The 20,163-nt window shown below is 37.6% G+C and overlaps 1 protein-coding gene across 4 annotated transcripts in view; it reads left to right on the top strand.

Annotated features, from left to right (window-relative positions):
- Positions 1-2,364: 2,364 nt before the first annotated feature.
- The window catches only part of CHD2 (chromodomain helicase DNA binding protein 2), a 70,069-nt gene continuing 52,270 nt past the window's right edge, over positions 2,365-20,163 (top strand). The window contains exons 1-4 of one of the 4 annotated variants that reach the window (XM_035890586.1): positions 2,365-2,437; positions 3,158-3,247; positions 7,409-7,469; positions 16,553-16,686. In XM_035890586.1, the coding sequence (XP_035746479.1) occupies positions 16,625-16,686 (62 nt within the window). In that variant the 5' untranslated portion in view covers positions 2,365-2,437; positions 3,158-3,247; positions 7,409-7,469; positions 16,553-16,624. Of the gene's footprint in view, positions 2,438-3,157; positions 3,248-7,408; positions 7,470-14,064; positions 16,222-16,552; positions 16,687-20,163 lie in introns of those variants that run through there. The other 3 variants (XM_035890585.1, XM_009635065.2, XM_035890589.1) reach the window with 3 other exon arrangements.

Below are 20,163 nucleotides of genomic sequence, written 5' to 3'. Positions count from 1 at the left end.
CCGCACACCCCGTCCCCCGGTGCAGCACGGAGGCCGGGGGCAGCTGCAGACGGGTTCCCCGATGCAGCAGTGAGGCGAGGGGGGGCTGCAGACCTGTTCCTCTCCAGTGCAGCGTGAAAGGGGGGCATCTGCAAACCAGCTTGTAACTCCATTGCAGCAGTAAAGGGAGGGGGGGAGAGGTGAAGACTGCGCTACATCATCAGTTAAATGTTTAGCTCCAAGCCCCTATCTCTTTAAAGAGCATTTGTTGCCCGTTGCTGCTCAGATGGAGATATGTTTTCGTAGTTTGTAAGAACAAAGACGCCATGCCCTTTTCTCTTAAAAATAAAACTTGGTGTTTTTTTCGTGGGGTGTTGGCTTTTAACTCTTTCTAAACCAGCAAGAAAAAAACAGGCTGCGGATGAGGCAGCTTAGTACTTTGCTGAAACAATAGATAGAAATTTACTTCACTTGAAAACCAGCAGTTCAGGTGCAGAACTTTAAAGAAAACTCGTAAGAATTACGTGCAATATGATTTTGCAATTAAAACGGCAATACAAAAACTTACAAGCTTGGAAAAAACAAAGCTCGGTCATGCCAAGTCTACAGTTTAAAGTTGGCAAAATACTACAGTTGTGATTTAGACGACACTACGAGAAGAAAAGGTAGTTACTTAAATAGGAATTACGTGATGAGGACACGAATGGGTTTGTGTGTGACATTAAAAGCTTTTAAAAAGCATTTTTTGGGTGTCAGTTTTGCTTTTAGCATGCAGTTTATGCATTTTTGAGGGGGCTCGCAGTCATTTCTGTTTACGTAGCATTTTTATCGTTGTTTCGATGGTTAATAATTTAGAAGTTGTACAACACCTATTGCGAGACTTTCTAAAATGCAAGTTTAAATGGGATGCCTGATGTTTGTTTTGCGTTGGCTCGCATTCAGCAATTAGGAATTTAAGGGTAAAACTATAATTTGAAATGTATAAAAAGTCACTGTAGTAGAGCAAGAGGTAAATATTAAGAACTTTAGTTTTAATTGGAGATTGTGTATAGCCATATTTGTTGGATTTATCTGGTGTACACTTGTACAGGGCTATAAAACTCTGTATAGGTTTTAAATATCACAAATGGAGGTAAATATATTTTTCGGTACTTCCTCTGCAAATATGAATCCGTTATTACAACAATGAAAGCTGGCTGCTTTTTTTTTTTTTTTTTTTTGAAATATAAATACAAGTTTCAGCAACCACTGGAGTTCTATTACCTTTATGCAAAGTCTTTGGTATCTTTATTTTAGATTTGGGTTATGGTGGTTTTATAACCCTAGCAACAGTTCTGCAGTGTAGAACAGGTTCTGACATACACACTTTGCTGAGAAGAAAGTTCTAGCTTTAGGTGGGTGTCTGCTGTATTTTTCTTTTTTTTTTTTTTTTAATATATTGGGGGATAATTTTTTAAATAGCTTTGACTTGTTTCTTTCAGCGACTGAAAATAAAATAGCAGCCAAGTGTCTCTGAAAACAAATTGCTCTTAATTCTTAACATAGTTTATTTAATGGTTCTGCATTTCTGTATATGTAAGGTGTAGGAATTTTAATTTATATTTAGGTATCTTTTAGTGTAACATTAAAATGTTTTTTTAAATTACCCATCTATTTACAGAATGATTCTAGACTTCTGGAGTATGAAATAGTCTTGATAAATATAACTGCTGAAAAATAAAATGTTCAGCCTTTTCACAAAAGGCAAGAAAAGTTGGCTAGAGGTAGTGCAAATATGGTGTTCCTTGTGTTAAAGAGCATAGTTTGGGATCCGATTAAAGGTTAAAGAAGCCGAAGGTTTTAAAACCATATTCTGAAGGGCAAAAAAGATGTCTTTTTTGGGGAGATCAAGTAACTTAAGGCTTAAAATTCAGAGAAGCTGATGACAGAAGCCATTTTAAAATTACTTTGCTATCGCTAGAGGTTTTATTTAATTTTGCATAGCATTCTTCTGAAGACTTTAATGTGAAAAAAGTACAAGGACTGAGAAGTATTGTGTGATAGATTACTCTTGAGGAAAAAAAAAATCTTAAATTGGCTAGACATTTGATCTTTTAAGTCATTCAAAATTAAAGTAGTCGGAGACAGAAGAGCAGATTGCACTTATTCATGCAAAAATACAGATCATGCATGTTGTATGTCAGTCACTCTTCATCTCCAGTGTTTTCTTCAGCCAAGTATGTACAGCCACCCGCACTTTTATTTTTAGAGTTGAGTTCTAAAGATACAGTTACTGTTATCATGGTTTTTTTCCTAACAATAATTATCTAAAGATCAATAAATTTTGAGCATCTGACTTGTTCTGCTTTTCTAAAACTGAAAATTTCAATACTTTCTTTTTTTTTAGGTAGAATTCCATGAACAATACCTTACTTCCTGACTGGCTTCCAGAAGAATCGTTCATACCTTATTTTCTTAGGTAAGAGTGGTTATAACTTGTGGTAGTATGCTCATTTCCTTGTTACTTTTTTTGAACTTGTGCAGATGGGGGGGGGGGGGAGAAATTCTCATTTTTAAATTGGAGAGGACACATTTTATAAATTATCTGGACTTCTTAAAAGCTTTTTTTTTGCAGATATGGGTAGACTGTCTTAAAATAATGTGATGTTTATGCTGCTACTTCTGTATAAATTTTAGCTTACTAAAGCTATTTAGTAAGTGGGTTGTTATTTTTTTATGTATGTATACGCATATATATGCATTTTATTTGGTGAGAAATGACAGTATTTTAATATAAACCCAGAAGTTCTGTACGTCCCATTTCACCAGTGAAAACATGCGTTGAACTTCAAAAATTGCTTGGTTTTTGTACTTACCGAGTTTGTAGCATTAACACTTGGGGATATTGTAGAATTTATATATGACAGTAATAACCCTACACTTAAAAGTGTTCATACAGAAGGGAGATTTTTGGGGCCTGTTTCTCCATTTTGGAGACCTGAATGCTAATGCTTGGCAAGGATAGAATATTACCTTTTTGGACTGTAGGTCAAATTTTTATTAATCTAAGACACCTCATGTCTTTTGAAAAAGTTTGCATCAGTCGAGAACATTAGAACTGTAGGTAAAATCTGTATGTATCTTTGTTTTCAGACAAATCTGGTTTTGTGTTTTGTTTTTTTTTTTTTTTTCTTTAAAGGCCATTACTGGATATTATTCTTACTTCCAAAGATTCAGATGGCTGGTTGGGTAAAAGACCTTGAGCAAAATTCTGTACTGTGCATACCAGGTATGTTATACTATGTTGTGGTGGGTTTTGTGGTGGTTTTTTTTTTTTTTTTAATTATCCTGCAAGTAATTTTTTTAAGCAAAATAAACATTGAACATTTAAGCTACAATGTTTTACCTTGTTGAATTTTCTTTCAAGTTTTAGTGCATTTGAAAACTGTTAGTATCTACTAAATACAGTAATGTTAATGTCTCCTTACTCATCTTGTAAGATTTTTATGGTCACTCATAAATAAGACCTTTATAAGAATCTGAAGTGACCATGTCAACACATTGTAAAATAAACCTGTGCTGATGAGGATTGCCATCTGTACTAAGGACATTCAGTCTAATAAAACTTTAGAAATGCTTTACCTTGAGTTCAAGCTACTGGTTCATTAGCAACTGACACTCATAAGCTTTTCTTTTCCAATAAATTGTTTTTATACAATCAACTTAGAAATTCTCTTTTCAGTGTAAATTTTACTTTAGAAGCCTAAACTTGCATCCAGTCATTGTGAAGTATCTTGCTGTCCTTGCAATATGAACAAATCAACTTTCCAATATTTGATTATTTTTTTAATATACTTTAAGGTTCTGCATTTAGCGACAGAGTGCCATGTTACATTTGAGTCATGGTTTCACCACTGCGTAATTAAAAGTTGGAGATCTTGTTTGCCTGTCTTAACTGGTTCCTTTTCACAGCTTACCATGCTAATGTACTTCAATGCGTATTCAGGACCTCAAAGCGTAAGGCATCTTCATGAAGATACGTGTATCAGGATTCTCAAAAATGCCCTTGATAATTTGCTTTTAAAAATTACATAACTTACCACGATAACTCAAGAATACAGATCCTATGAACCCCTACCTGGGTGCAGCTGTTCCCTTTGGCTTGGATGAAGGCTTCAGCCTGTTCGTATAAGAGAAGTCATATACCAGTTTTGCATAAGCTTTTAAAAAATGTCTCTCTAAGTTGTAATAAACCATTATCTGCAGTAAGTCACTGCTAATATGCAAGACAGAATTCAGCTAATATTTATAGATAATAGACACGTACCGTATGCCATGGATGTCATGCAACAAAACACAGCTAATGCTAAACTTCGTTGTATAACTGTCTGATGTGAAGTCTGAGAATTAGAATTGTGTGTTAGAAGTTATCTGGTACCTCGAGAAGAACAGCAGAACATATTTGAAATACCATGTGAATTTTCAATCACCAGATATTGCACAGTCTGTTACGATAAAGGTGAGACTAGCCTGATTTACGTAGAAGTCTGGTAGTAATGATGGGACTGAACTTGTCAAGCTCAAGACTTGTATTCCTAATGTTAAATTCCTAAATGTCAATTAAAAGTTGCAGCTTTAGACCTGCTCTTAAAAAATAATAATACAGTGCTCAAGAGCAGAGTAATCTTGACTGACCTGAGTGCTTTAGGGTGAATATGAAATTGAGCACTTTGATCTTAATGGTCTTAGATATTTCCTATATTGTCATGATGCTGTTTGTGCTGAATAGATACTATAATAAAAACAGTTTCAAATGTCCCTTGTTACTTTCGTGAGTTCTTTAAAGCTGCCTTTTCTTGTAAGAACATCATGTTTTCACCTAGTAAGTGGCAGCTTGATCTCTAGGCTAGGTAGACCTCAGTAGCCTAGATGCACACTACTGGGCACTTGAGGAAAGTTTTAAGTTCATAGCCACCCTACAGCATTCTAAGGAGGATTGGCGAGGTCAGAAGAATGCTCTCTGGTCGAGCTTTAATAACTTTCGGTAGAGGAAGCTGTTCCTCTGTGATGACAAAAAGCCATATTAAGTATTCTCATAGAATTAGTCTGTAGCATTGACAGCTTATATGGAAAAACATCGGTGTGGTGGTATGTCATCTTTGTCAAAATACTTTCTTAATTTATCCTGAGAAGGAATCTGATGTCAATAAATAGCTTTAGAGAGTCTGACTTCACCTGATGCTGTAGGAGATATACTTCCCTCATTTTTAGAGCTAGCAGTGCCAATCTTTTGCTGAAGGAGTCATGGACCTGTGATGCAAGGCATGTTTTATGTGGCATAGGCCAAGCTGCTCTTAAAACATCTCATTCTATGATTTAAAAATAAATACAAGCCACAACTATAAGACCCTAAAAAAAAAAAAAAGTAAAACCATATTTATTTTTAAATAGGGGATGGATTTTTTCATCACATAAGGGCTACAGCAATTACTGCGAGCAGTCGATTAAAAGATTTTTAGTTTGACATTTAAATAAATTGAATGCTAAATAGGAAATGCAGGTGTTAATCTGAAAGTCTAATTTTTTTCAGCTGAAACTTTTATTTGCTAGCTCTTTAGTTCATGGGTCTTGGCATAAACTGTCAGATTTTGCGATGCGTTCTGTAGTTCAGGAGTGACTGTGTTTTGGATATTAAATTTGAAAACACTAAATACAGCGGTGTATTTTATAACTGTGGAAAAATGATTACTTGTGTGATTATATGAATGAAATGTAACACATTATTAACATCTTCGTGGTGTTTTTTACAAAACTCATTGTTTCGTTCATTTGTTCACTTCAGAGTAGAGAAGTCTTAGTACTACCAAGTGATACAACCTTGACAAATGTTAGGTTCCTTTTGCAAAAGGTCTGAAGGACATGCTCTGGTTGAGCGTTAGTAACTTTTTCAGTAGAGAAAGCTGTTCCTCTATGGTGATATAAAGCCATATTAAGCATCCTCATTAAAGTTTGTGTGAAATCCCCGTAACTGGATGCTAACTCTAGAATTGAAGAAGACAGGAGCCAACTTGAATGCAGATGATGTGTGTTTAGCTGTGCTGTAAATTATTAAAAATGGCTGAGAGCTGCAAGTTGAAAAATCTTTCAATCATTAACTTTACTAAGTCTTTATGTATTAAATTGTAGTTTTTAAGAGGCTTTTTTTTGAGTGAAATGGTACATACAGGACAGAAGGAGACTTAAAGGTCACAAGTAAACCTCTACCTAGTTCATGCCTTTGCTTTGCATGACTGATAGATGCCTCTCGGATGATCAAAGTTCAGCAACCATGTTGTGTTTCTTCTACAGAGTGCCCGTCCACCATTTTAGAAGTGCGTCAGTTTTATGCTTCCATTTAATAGCAGCTGTTGGATCACATTTTAAACACGTGTTTTAGACCTCTGTAGTTCATTTTCATTTGGATATTCTGCATGGTTGTGCCAGTTTACTACTATAATTTTTTTATCCTTTCCCTTTTCTAAAGGGATCTTTTTCCATATTAATAATGCCAAGTAAATTACATCAACAAAGAAATTACACTTCTATTCATCACAGCTTTCTTTCTACACATCTGAGTAGCTATCAGTTTGAAGAGGAGAATTTAGAAGATTGTAGAAAATTACTCATAGTATGATATCACTGAATAAACTTAATATATTTGAGGCTATATTCCAATATAAGTAGATTCTGAGAGATCACAAGAAGCTGTTTGCTTGTACGTGTTAAGTGGATAACTTGTATGGCTCATGATAGTGGATGCCTTCATGCAGTTGAAATTTACAGTAAAAGAAGAGGGGTTTGTGAGTTGTTCTAGAATTTTCGGTCTTATTTTAATCTTGCTACCTCTGCTTAAGGTGATAATGATTAAATGTTCATTGATGTGGATTGACAATAAGCATTTTCAAAGTTGAGTTTGCAAATTTAGGCCTTGCCCATAGGCGGATAACTTGTTCCATGTTATTGTTTAAATAATTCCACTGCATCTAGCTGACACCACCTCTTAGTAAAATGAGTATTTTAATTACTTTTATGTGAAGGGCAGATCAGTTAGTTTCAGCATACTTCTGCTTGATGCCCAATTGATCTTTTTCAAAAATTGCAAAAAAAAAGTTTTTTCCCAGTGCTTTGTTTCTCAAGGGATTTGTGTACAGGAATGGGTCTGAATTTTTGGGGTGGTTTGCACAGGTTCTTTGATAACAGGTTTCCTTAGTGATACTTCAAAATTTTACGAAATTGTCTGTTGTACCCTATGCTGTGATCTGCTGGGAAGGTTTTTTGGTTGTGGTTTTTTTGTTGGCGCTTTTTCCCTATTTGAGGATAGAACTTTTGTAATAGTCTTAGGTTAGTGCTCTGGTCTTTATTTTTTGATTTTCTTTTAATTCAAGTGTTTAATTTATCATTTTCCCCACAGATGTATTGAGGAATTGATTTACTCACTGTAAGCAAAATAACTACTCTTGGTTGAAGCACTGGTAAGTTGTTGTTCCTAATAACATCTACTTTTTAGCTTAAAAACCCAACAAGCACACATGGCTCTAATGTTTAACTTGCTGAAGTTTTTGGCTGAAACATCCTGAAGTTCCTTAAAGTGTGTCTGTGTGCGCATGTTTGTTTCTGGAAGGCTCAGTTAGAGAAGGACCACAGGACCATTCTTGCTGAGCTTTTAGGAAATAAGGCTATACTTGGGTAGTACGCTCAACCTGTCTTGCTGGAGAACAGCTTTCATACCTAATTGTAGTCCTTTGGTCTTCTGCTTCTGTTATTTGATTCCATATTTTGTTGAGAAGTATGAAATCATAGATTTGCTTGTTCAGAAGGGTTTGGTACACAAATGTCTGTCTCTACAGAGAAGTACTACACGTGATTTGGATAACAAATATTGTGGAAAGTATCACAGCAGGAAGAACTTGTCTTACGAGCAACTCGTGTTGTCCTTTTATGCTCCTCTCAGTATCAGTGAGGGTCTTTGAGCGGATAGTAACTGTCTTCTGTTCTGTGATTGTTCTGTTTCTGTTCTTCATTCATAAAGCTTCAGCTTTGCAGAAAATGGTATGTAATGCTGATACAGTTTCCTGTATTAAACTGCTGGCTGATAGACTTCATTTAGGAATTGTTCCTCATAGAGTCAAAATACAGCATTGGCAGGCTTGAGTAGAAGAATTCATTCAGTTCTATACTGGATGAATAATGGGATAAAAATTTTTTTTCCAGTTTCCTTTAAAAGGAGTTTGGTCTTGATGACCTTCTGCTGTCTCTGGCACATCCTGTGACTCACTTGGGAGCTGTCTCTGGCACATTCTGTGACTCTTGGGAGTTGTCTTTGGAAACACCCAAGTCCTTCTGTCTTTCTGTCTGCTTAAAATTCAGACTCCTTGATTCTGCATTAATTAGTGCATCCATTGCATTTTGTGTACATGAATTAACTTTTTTTTAGTGGAAAGCTCTATTCCTGTAGATCTATGCTTCAGAATATATGATTTTCTTTTAAAGGGACAGTTTCTTGGAGACAGTTCTTTCAGTATGATGTGCTACCTGATTGAGCAATGTCTTCCTTAGACTGCAGACAGCTTGAGAAAATGTTCCGTGATGCAAATAGTCTCTTGTTTCGGTGGGTAGGTGACAGTTAGTGATTTTTCAACTATCCAATGGTGGTGTATGTTAGCAGACACCTTCAGCCACCATGCTTACCGTGTAGAAACTGCCACCTATGCTGTCTCAGGTGCTAGAAAAGCAGCAACTCCTGGTTTGTACTCCAAAGTCCCACGCTTGCTTCTGATGTACTCATGTGATGTGGAGACTAATATAGAGCTCTTTTAAAAGGAAAATGGAGTATGTGGGGGTGAGGCGCAAACCTTGCGAGGCCATGTTGTTGTGGCCTTGTGCTGCTTTTTGGTACATCTCATTTTGAACCAATTTTATAACTGAGTAGAATTAATGACTTTGAAGGATTCCGTTCTTATTGTGCATACATGTGCTCAGTTTTGATCGTTGATGAGTGTTTCATCTCTTCTACTGTGTTCTGTAAGTTTTATTTCTCCTTTCAGAAGTCTTAACCTATTTTTTACACTGCAGGTATGTGTAGAACAGCGTATTTTTTGCTATGTTAGAAGTAAATGTTACTTCTTCCAACTATTCCTCAAAATTCTTCCTGTGTTGTCCACTGTTGCCTTCTTTCCTCAATCATCTGCTATAATCTCTAAACATGTGACTCACGTTCCATTTTTATATTAATCTTGATCTGTTTGCTACATATTTCTATGTGCATTTTTTCTGTTTTCTCCAACTGGATTGTAAATTAGCTGTTGTCAGATCTGGTTTCTTGAGCAGGAATTGGGCTTTTCTGTTACACACTGAGTAATTCTTCCATCCTTTTCTGTTTATAATTCTTACCTAAAGGAAGGGGTGAATGTGAAACTCTTAATTGGCTTAAAGAAACGGTTGTCTTCAAAAGAAGTTATTTCAAAATGCATCTGTAAAAACATCCAAATATATGGATCTTGAAAGATGTAGTATCACCCTCTCTAGTTAAAAAAACTAATGTTTACTTGAACCACTGATTTTTTCTTTTTAATAAAGGGGGAAAATACTTGAATACCAGGAGCTTTGTTGAAGTTGACATACTTTGCTTAATGCAGTAAATTTACTATTTAAAAATAATACCCACGAAAGAAAGCATCTGTGAATAAAGTCACATCTTACCTGAAATTAATCTCTAAATCTGAGAAACTTGGCAAACAGCCCTTCTTAGCTAAAAATACCTGATCCTACATGAGTTGTGCTTTTACTGCTGTGCTTACTGAACATCTAATAGTAGTAAAAGCAGATTTAGGACTGTCCAGAGTACTTAGTTACTTTTGAAGGTTGGGCAGAACATTTTTACTGACTTCAGATGTTAATAAAGGGCAGGTCTGCTTTTTCCTCTAGTGTAAAAGTTACTGAGACAGGTGTCTCTGAGAATAAAATCTTGCTTTAATGAACTTAAGTGTAGAACATTAAGTGTAGAACTTCAGGTTTGCTTTGCTCAGAACCTCACTCTGTCCATTCAGCTTCCTCTGTTGGAATTAATTCCCTTTACTAGCAGTATGTCACCTTGTTTTTTAAGTTTAAGCCTCAGTGTGAGAGATTTCACTCTGGAAAATTTTGTAAATGTACTGGTCTCTTGCACACTTGTGGTGATGTATGGGTGTCTTACATGTAATTGGCTTTCAATCTCGTACTTAGGAAATGCAAGGTTTCAATAGACATGAAATTGCTGAGGCCATGGTTTTGGCCATAAAAGATATTTTTTTATTGCTGTGATCTCTTACTGGGTAGAGCAACAACTAAGCAATTACAAAAAACTTGAAGAGAAAAACTTTGTAAACTCATATATTTCCAAACTGTTGCCTTAAACCTTTAGGCATGGCTGTGAATGGTTTCTGTCTGTTGGTATGGAATGTCAGTATCTTACCAGTGATTTGAAGGAAACTTTGAAAGTATTGCATGACTATCCAGATCCCTTATTTATCATGACAGAAAAACTGTGTTTGGAAACAAATACAGTATATGATAGATAATAAAGCTTGAAAAATGGGATGATGATGAACTGATGTTACAGAAGGAATGAAATATTCATGTCATCTAGCAAAAAAATCTGGGCTATTCAATAGCTACCTTAAGTGTAGGATCACTGCATATGTCTTGGTGGAGGAGTATATTTTTGCAACATTATTGAAATTTCTGAGTAAAATGTGCCTTAATTCGTAAGTAAAAAATTGCTGTGAAATCTTTTAAAGCAAATGTAGATTTCACATGAAAAAGTGGACAGATTGCTATTAATATTTTGGCCATTACTATGGCATCTTTTTGATGTATGAATAACTTTTAGAACAAGGGCTGTTGTAGCATGTTCTTAATTATAACATATCATCAGTTCCATTTACTGCTAATTACTTTACAAGGTCAAGAGAAGAGTTTAAAATGAATGTGGTGGGGTTACTTGCAGAGTTTTTGGTACAACCAAATGTAGGTGAACCTAGTAGGGAAATTTCCCCTTAAATTGCTTTTGGCAGATCTCATTAGTGTCTAAGGCAGAAGGCTAACCCAATGGGAAAGGACCTTTAAAGGTTGACTAATATGTAACTAAATAACATTTTTGAGAGGTGGGGAAAGCTGATGCCAGTAATTAAATTTCCTTATGTTAAGCTTCTTACAATAACTATAAAAAATATTTTAATGGTCTTATGTATGGGGTTTCCACTGTGCTCATGGTAGTACTTCTGAATATTTGATTGTGACAGTAGTGGACAACTTTGTGGTGTTTTATTTTTCATGTTTTGGTACCTCAGTCAAGGCATTAGCATTAAAAATTATTCAAAGTTTTAATTTAGCTTCAAATGCCTAAATGAGTTTGAAATTAGGCTAGTATATCAATAAGAACTAAAACCCCCAAAACCAAAATAACCCCAAAGAACTGTATTCAGTTTAGGTGTGGGGGGAAAATCTTAAATTATTTAATTTCTGTCTTAACTGAGGATGATTTGAATGCTTGAAACAAAGAATTTCTGAAAATTTGGCTGTTCGGTTTCTGGTTCTGAAAGTGTGACAGTCCTGTGGTTGAATACTATTACAAGTACGCATGTTGCACAATGCAAAGCAAAGTGAATGACCAGATCCTGCATTCCACTTCCATGTGCTGTACTTCTTTTTCCATTGTACTTAAAACAAGGAAGTCTATAGAGGAATATAAAACAGGACATATGGGCAGTTATGAAAGTCGGACTGAGGCTTGTTGTGCTGGTTCCATTGCTGTTCGCTTTGCTGTTACTGGTTATTTTGAAAAGAGAATGGGGAAACTGGAATGATGAGGCAGAGACCACTAGATGGCTCCACGGATTGTTGCTGTACTGTGGGTAATTTCTGCATCACTTGTAAGAATCTGCCCAGGATTTTCGGGGGAACGACATAGTGGTGGAGTTGGCTTTCAGACTAAAATGAGGTTAAAGCTATACACATTCAAAAGAATAAATTGAGGTTGGAGTGCAGATACTCAAAATCATGAAGACATTTGAAAACCTTTTTTCTGTGTGTCTCTCATACAGGTAGCATTGGTTTCAAAATTATGTTCTTAACACGTAGTAACTTCCTGTACTTGATTTTTGCACTTTAGGAGGAGTAGTATTGTTTTTGAAGTACATGGGCTTATTTTTCTTGGAAGAAAATGTAAAGATGGGGACATTTGATTTATATTTATCCATGTGGAAGTCATTTGATCAGTTGGGTTTGTCACTTACCTGTGGGCTTGGTTGCTGTTATAGGAAGAGTAAAGTTGGAATGTGGATCAGGAGTAGTATGGTGGCCTTGCTAAAGGCAACTAGTGTAACTTGTTACGATTTTCATCTGACTTCTGACACGTCCTTTCCCACCAGTAACTAAACCAGTCATTCCGTTTGTTTATAACTGTGTGTTTGCTGTTGCACTGTACATGTTTCATGAGCTGGAAAACTGGGTTAAGATGGTGGAATGTGTTGTCTCCAGTCACCATCTGTATACAGGAGACCAGTTTTCATGCCTGTTACATTGGTTTTGATGGATCTATGTCTTCGAAAAAAGGAGCATGGACAGTAGTTAAAAAACTTGGCTTCTTATTATAAACTTGGGTTTTCACTAAGCAGCATCAGCTTTAGTAGATGGGTCAGTCCAATGAAGATGATTGCCAGAGCAAATATCTCAGGTTTCCCTCTATTGATTTCTCTAGTGTTTTAACACTATGGAGAAATTTCAAATGGAATTTATGGATCCTGAAAGGGTTCTTGAACTTCTAATCATTCCTGCCCTACTTCTTTATAGTCTTGGTTAAAACTTCTATTTTTGATTCTTGAACTGATGATCTGACGTTGTTCATGATAAAAGTAGATGTTCTGGAATGTGTAATATGGAATGAAGCATCAGTTACATGTTTAAACTATGATCAAGGTACAGTAGTTGAATGTTTTAGTTTAAAGATATGATCTGTATTCCAACAGCATTTTTCTTTTAATTTTCCATAAAGAATCCAATCAGATGAAGAGTGTCAAAAGGAGTCTACGAATGAGACACCAAGATGGCAGTTCCGCTGTTGATTGAGAGGTTGAGGAAATGGACTAATGCATGAGTGCTGTGATATGTCTGTCCAAGAAAAGGATGTTAAAACATGGACTCTCGTGTTATTAAACCAGAGAAGATCTGGGTTGAGATCATCCTATCAAAATGGACTTTGCACTTGAATTAATCAGGGGACTGAATCAGTGTCTATCCAATGATGGATCTCTTTCAGGGCTGGGTGGCAAAATTTTACTCTTTTGTTGTGTATGCATAACAGGCAAATTCATTTGGTAAGAGATCTGTTGCTACCCCTTTGGAGAAAATGTAATGTTTTTTTAAGTGACAATAAAAGGTTTTGGTTTCTTTCATACTTTGTGTTTGTCCTTTCTGGCTGAATTTTTTTTTTTATTGTGTTGATATTGAAGTGGGTTATGGTTTTTTGTTGCTATTAAAGTGAGAAATACTTTAGCTGCTAAGCACTAAAGGCAAGGTAAAATTTTGTGCTATACTTGATTTAAAATGTGGTTTTCATTTGCAAATTATCTCCGCTATGCCATGACTTCCAATGAATTTTTATTCGCTGGTTTGTTCATTCAGGTGCTTAATGTTAGGGGTTTTTTTCAGTACTTGGCCTATTGTCAGGGTACTTCTGCTGAACTTTCTGAAGTTATTTTAAGATGGAATTGATATCAATTGAAGCCTGGACAAATATGACAATAAAGGAGTACTTGAATGTTCTGTGTAACTTTTTTAGGTATGCTTCTTCGGTTGTGTATGGGTACAGAAACTTTTCAACAGATTTCCTGGACAATGTACTTCCTAAACAGTCTATTCTGTCTTAAAATTGTTCTGTGCAAGTGTCCAATCAGCCTCACCGCTATTTAATGTAGGCTTAGCTGTGTGATACTGTACCATGTATTTGATGATAAAAAATGGAGTTATTTTTGATATTGCTACAGATGACATCTTAACCTTTACAAATTAATTTTAAAATGGTTCTAATGTTCAACCCCAAATTTCCTTAAGTTTCTTGTGGCTCGAATAGCTAAACTGTAGCCACCTCCCTATGTATGTTTCACCTGAAATTCACAGTTGTCTTTGTTTTATGCTGGAGGGCCAAGATGACAAACCTGGTCCTGAGAATAACCTAGGTGTTTTCTTTTAAAAACAAACAAAATACAAAAAAACCCAAACAAACCCCCATTGTGTGTGTGTAACCATTTGGCTTGCTGGGACTTCTTTGTAAATATGCATTTTTACCATGATGAATTGTTCATACCTGTTCCATCCAGCTATTTTGATCACTCAAGTTTGGTTTTGCCACGTGTTATATGGTGGAGTTGGATACTGGGGCCAAGCTAAAGGGATCCCCAGACAAGTGGATTTCCTTAGTGTTGCCCAAAATTGCTTGGAACAGTCTTGAATTGTGTTTTTCGGTTCTTGTAGTTTAGGTGCAAGGGGTCTTCTGTAATCGGTAAACTGAAATTCTTTAAAATGGACTGTGGTGACGGAGTGCACCTACTGAAACCTCTTGGTGTGGAAGGGTGATAGCTTGTTGGAGCATGCGAATGGCAAGCGCGTGGAGGAGTTGATGGGGACTGTCTTGGTCCTGCTGGTAGGAGCCAGTGTTTTCAGGCTGTTGGGATGCTGTGCCATGGCTGTCCCCAGAGAAGCCCAAACTAACCCATTACTCCCCTCCCCCCCAGCAGTCCCTCAAAGTCTGATTTCATGGTCTTGTTGTGATGCTTACGAATACGCAAGATATCCTTGTATTTTAAGGAGTCTGTTGTTTGTGGGAAGGCAACTGGTAGTCAGAATGCAGGCGGGTAGGGGATGCTTGGATCGCCTCCATTTTCTCTGTGATGCATCCTCTCGATACTAGGGTGTTGTATTTGAGATGTTGTTTGATTTTCAGTTCTACAGCTTGGCTATTATATGGCTTTAAAACTCATTTGTTGTGTTAAAATCTGTTAACGAACATTAATGGGTTAAGAATGTGAATTCAAAATAACCCTTTTAATGGTGTTAGACTTATTTTACAGTAGTGCCTTCTCCTAACTGATGAAAATTGTGTAGCTGTTGGATTTTTGTTGTTGGGGAAAACCAGTAGGGAGGCGCTGTCGAGCTGGAGGGGGCTGTCAGCAACGCAGGGCTCTCTGGGGAGCGCCTGACGCTCTGGTCCCAGGCATTAAGTGCCAGTGTTGGGTGACGAATGGAGGAGCTATTGTCTGGGGATACTGCCACCGAATTTAAAAAAAGCTACCCCTTGGGTGGGGTGAACCCCAAGGTGGGTTGTTGCTGGCTGCAATGGCTGTTAGCTCCACTTCCATTCTTTCAAAATGGCTTGTAACAGCACCACTTCCTGTCCAGGGAGGAAGTAATTTTAGCCCAGGCACTGAAATATTTAGCAAATCTTTAAAACAAAAGGCACAAATTCCATTTCTTTCTGGTTTCAAAAGGGTGCCTGAGCCACATGGGGTTAAGGTGCCCCTTCAGCTGGGGTAGTTGGAAGAAGCCAGGGGCTGTGGGGGTAGCAGGCACCCTTTAGGTGGAGGCTATCTCTTTTTTTGGTAGAAATGAAGGGGTGGGTCTATGGTACATCACCTGAGTTGTGGGGTAAATGTAGAGAGTGTCAATCAAAGGCAGAGCTCAGAGCTGGGAAGGAGCTCTAGATGGCGGCTGTGCCTTAGAGAGAGCGCGCTCAGCTCCGTGCCTTCCCCAACACTTTACGCAACTTTCCCTAACTTTCGGGCAGCCTCAGGGGGCCCCCACAGCCCCTTGCCTCTCCTAGGCACTAATCGGGGGCTGAGCGGACCTTTTTCGGGCAGAAAAGCAGCTTTTGAGGGCTCCTTTTTCGTGCCTTGCTGGAAAGAAGAAGCCGTGGAGAGAGCCCAGGTCGTTGTTTTTCCAGCTTAGAAGCCATGGCGTACCTCCATTTTTGTGCGCTCTCCTAATGAGCTTTTTCCCCCGGACATTTTTGTACTAATTATCGCTTCTTTTGCTTTATCGGCAACATATTTTTGGGATTAGAGTATATATTTTTTTTCATTCTCTGAAATTCGTATTTTATCATTATAACTCTAAATATTTTGGATCTAATGTTTTTCCACTACCCGCAACTAATATCGACTTGGTCCTGGCGGCGGTGCATGGATCAGGTAGGTGAGCAATTAATAATAATAATTTTTAGATTTTTGCCGTTTTAAGTAGTTTGATTTTCGACCGATTTGAGCTGTATTGGGATGACGCAATAAGATACAGAGATTATTTGCATCCAGTGTTACTTTGGGAAAGTTTGCAGGATGCTCCTCTACTGTGTTTATTCTCTGATTTTTCTTCTAAAAACGATTATTTGTTTTAAATCTCCGTTTTGCCGTGTTGATCAGTGTTGTGTATTGTTATAACAATATCATTGCAGCGTCAGGACTTTGTTCCTGATAATGAAAGCCAGTGAAACGAACTGGGACCTTACCTTTCTTTCAACTTTTGACAGTAAATACCTGGGCACAGGACTTCAAAGCAAACAGACACCCCTGACCCCCTCTTAATATTTAAGAATAAAAAGATGATGAGAAATAAGGACAAAAGCCAAGGAGAGGAGGGTTCAGTCCACAGCAATGCATCGAGGTATGATCTATCAACTTACTTTTTTTTTTTTTGGTAAAACCTGTGAATACCCTGTTTACTTTGACAGCCTTGGGATACTGTCAGTGCTTAATACAAAACATTTTACTGATTTTGCTTCCTTTTTAAGGAATGACCTTGAGATTGTTAGCATGCCACACCCTAATTTTTTTTTGGTAGCAATTTCTGAAAGTTGTGTTGTGACTTAAGGGCCCATGTCATAGTCAAAAGGTACTGTACCTTTATTCAGGGGAGCCCTTTCCTCTGTATTATGTTTTTCCAGCTTTTGAATTTCAGTTTTTAGGTTTTTTGTGCTGTGAAAAATGACCTTGTCGGTTTAGCCATTGCTGCATTGCACCATTTTACATACAAGGCAAATTTTTCTTTGAAGAATCTCAGAAGTCTAAACTTTAACTGAGGGCCATACAGAAGCCTGGTGTAGTAGTAAATTATAGTAAATAGACACAAGAAAAAGTTACATGAATGAAAAAAAGCTCATTTTAAAATATAAACTGGAAAGTGCCTGTTTGTTTGATACCCCTTACTTCAAATTTTATTTGAGCTTGTAGAACTTTGATACTGTTTAGGTATTTTAGAATATTTTTATACAATTTAACCAGACTTTCTCCTGCTGGTGATGGCATTTCGTGTCATAAAATATACACTGTGACTGTTAACAAGAGGCTTCAAATGCTTTGCTTGTTTGTTTAATGTATTTTTGCTCAGAGTGTTTTTATTTACTTTTGTTGAGTAATGAGATTCTTTACAGATTTTTATAAACTTAACCTTGATATGGGAAAAGTATGAAATACTGGAAATGTTTGTTTGCTAGGAATGCAGAAATATAATTACAGAATTGCTCATTTTGTATTTAAAAGGGTTGGCTTTTACAAAAATTGGAAATTAAACTACGTGCATTTTTGTTTTCTAGTTTGTGAATACACTTGAGTTTTGCATTTTGTTAATTTTAATTGAATCGTGGTCTGTTTATTTTTCTCTGGTGTTGTCTTCAGTAATTTTTAACCAACAATAATAAAAAAGAATTCTGAACTGTCTGTTGTATCACATGTGCTCTATGTGATGTTTGCAGGTGTTTGAATAGTATTCTTCATGTCCAGTATTTAACCTTCCTTAAACACACAAACTTGAAATACTGTGGGAATACATGTATTATCAAATTGCTGTAACCTTTTAGCATAAACTTGGATGGTATTCTGGATGTATTAAAATTGCAGTCAAATTTAAAATCCTAAAGTGGATGTGGGTAAGTTTGTTTAATTTGAAATTGCTAATAACTAAATTAGCCTCAGGGACTGTTGAAGCATTACATACAGCACCTATGCACAGCATTTACAATAATGCAGTTTAAAAACACATCAGACTTTCAAACCGTGCAGTCTTTATATTACTGTAAATACTGCACACAAAATATTGCTTAAAAAGTCAATTTTTGAAAGAAATTACTTATGATTCAACTTACGTAAGTCTTCATGCTTTTTTTTAAAGTGCAGATTATCAGCAAGAGCAGTAAAAGATATAATTTGTTCAGAAAATCTAAATTAAGGTATTTTATCGGCGTTGGAAATATTAGGCTGGATAGGAGATGAAATTGGAGACATCTAACAGTAGTTCCACAGGAAGAAGACCTTTGGGTTTTTTGTCCTTAGGGGTATTATATTTGCATAGTGTCTGGTGTGCTTTTGGTGTTTTCATTGAAAGGTTATTTGCTGTAACTGATCGATTTACATGTAACACCTGTTGCGTGAGGTTACCCTTCTCCCCCTTCACTATTTTTTTTTCTCAAAATAAACTTGCCGTGGGTAACATCCACTCACCTGAAGTGTGGGAAACAATTGAGGACAGGATATTTGTAAGTGAGCCCTGTCGAGCTTATTTCTGAGCTGTGAGTCAGCTGAATGTCGTAAAATGGGCTTTACTTCCTGAGGTTGACTTGAAGTTGCAGGGGAAATGATTTCTAGGAAGTAAAGCCACCACTTTGCTTTACTGTAGCCCAGAAATGCACTGATGCCTGCACTTCACGTGCTGCTGCCTAGCTTTCACCCTGCTTGTGAGACCAGCTCGGCATCCGTGAAGAATACATGAAGTCCTGTTACATAAACCCTGGTGGGAGGCCTGGGTGATGGAGATGGGTGGAAAAGGTAGATATGGCCGGTGCCGTTCACCTGAGCTGGAGAAGCGAAAATGCAGGACTGGAGAGAGGTGTTAAAGCAGAAGAAAATTCAATTCCTGTACACCACCTTGGCGTCCTAACTGGGGAATATCTTTTCAATTGACTCCTACCTCTCCAGTCCTAAGAAAGCACAAAGACATATGCTGAATAGACAAAAATACCTGGGAATTGTCCCCAAACAGGTGATTATTCTTGGGAAGGGAAATGGTGTTAACCCTTTACAGTTTGTAAGCAGAGGGGTGTACTTGGCACCTTTCTAGATGAACAGCAACACCTGTCCTTTGTATATTGACAGTAAATCTTCCCAAACTCGAAGCTGATCCATTTCATGCAACTTTCTCCACCTAAGATAAAAGCTGGGATGCTGCAGTTACTGATCACCACCACCTGTGTATCTGGGACTTGCATTAAATAATTGAACAAAATCCTGGTGTGTTTTCTAGTATCTTCTATGCTGCATTTCTGAAAGGCAGGTGTTGTGAGAGGGGACATCCATGGTGCAACCCTGATGTGAATGTCAGAGGTGAGAGGCAGCCTGGGGTCCCCCCAAAGCCCAGGAGTGAGTTTTGTAGGGGGTAGCAAGTAATTAATGGTGGATACATTGTTCGTCTAGTTTTCCCTGGCCTGCCTATGTTGCAAGTTGCTCTTGCATCTTCTGAATACACCCTGGTGCGGGAATTGTTTCTGCTACAGAAGCTGCAGGGCTGAGCAAACCCTTGCATCCGTATCCAGCTTTAAAACATCATTTTTGGGAGGAAAAGAGAGGTTGCGGTGGGTTAGAACTCAGCCTGGTTTCTATTTGGAGAGCTGGAAGTCTGAGGTCTGAAATGGTGGGGTTTTTTGCTCAGTGGCCACCTTACAGAGGCAGAGTGCTCCGCAGCGTGTGCTGCAGCCTTCGCAGAGCAGAACACCCTCGTTTTACGTGGCAGCCATTTTATGAAGATGTAGTTACATACGAAAGAGGATTGGGGTGGGGGAGGAGGGAAAGGAAGACGTTAAACAAAAATTGCCCTCCCTGGCTGCTGCTGAAAGCGGAGGGCATCCCCTTCTCGTTTTGGTAGGGCTCGGGAAGCCCCGATTCCTGGTGAAAGGAGAGGGGAAGGCTGCACCGCCTGGCATTTTGGTGCGGGTCCAGTTGAGTCACAAAATGGCTGTTCCTTTGTGCCGCATAGCTGACAGACATACTGCATTGCACTGTGTGTACTCTAAAAACAGCAGGAAGTTGCTGGTGGGGAGTTCAAAGGCCATCTTGTGCTCGCTGGGGACGGGGATTGGCTGCGCTCCCTGGT

This window comes from Egretta garzetta, unplaced genomic scaffold (assembly GCF_000687185.1).
Source record: "Egretta garzetta isolate BGI_Z169 unplaced genomic scaffold, ASM68718v1 scaffold322, whole genome shotgun sequence".
Lineage (NCBI taxonomy): Eukaryota > Metazoa > Chordata > Aves > Pelecaniformes > Ardeidae > Egretta > Egretta garzetta.
Note: the sequence above shows the minus strand (reverse complement) of the source record. Positions and strands in the feature narration are given on the sequence as shown.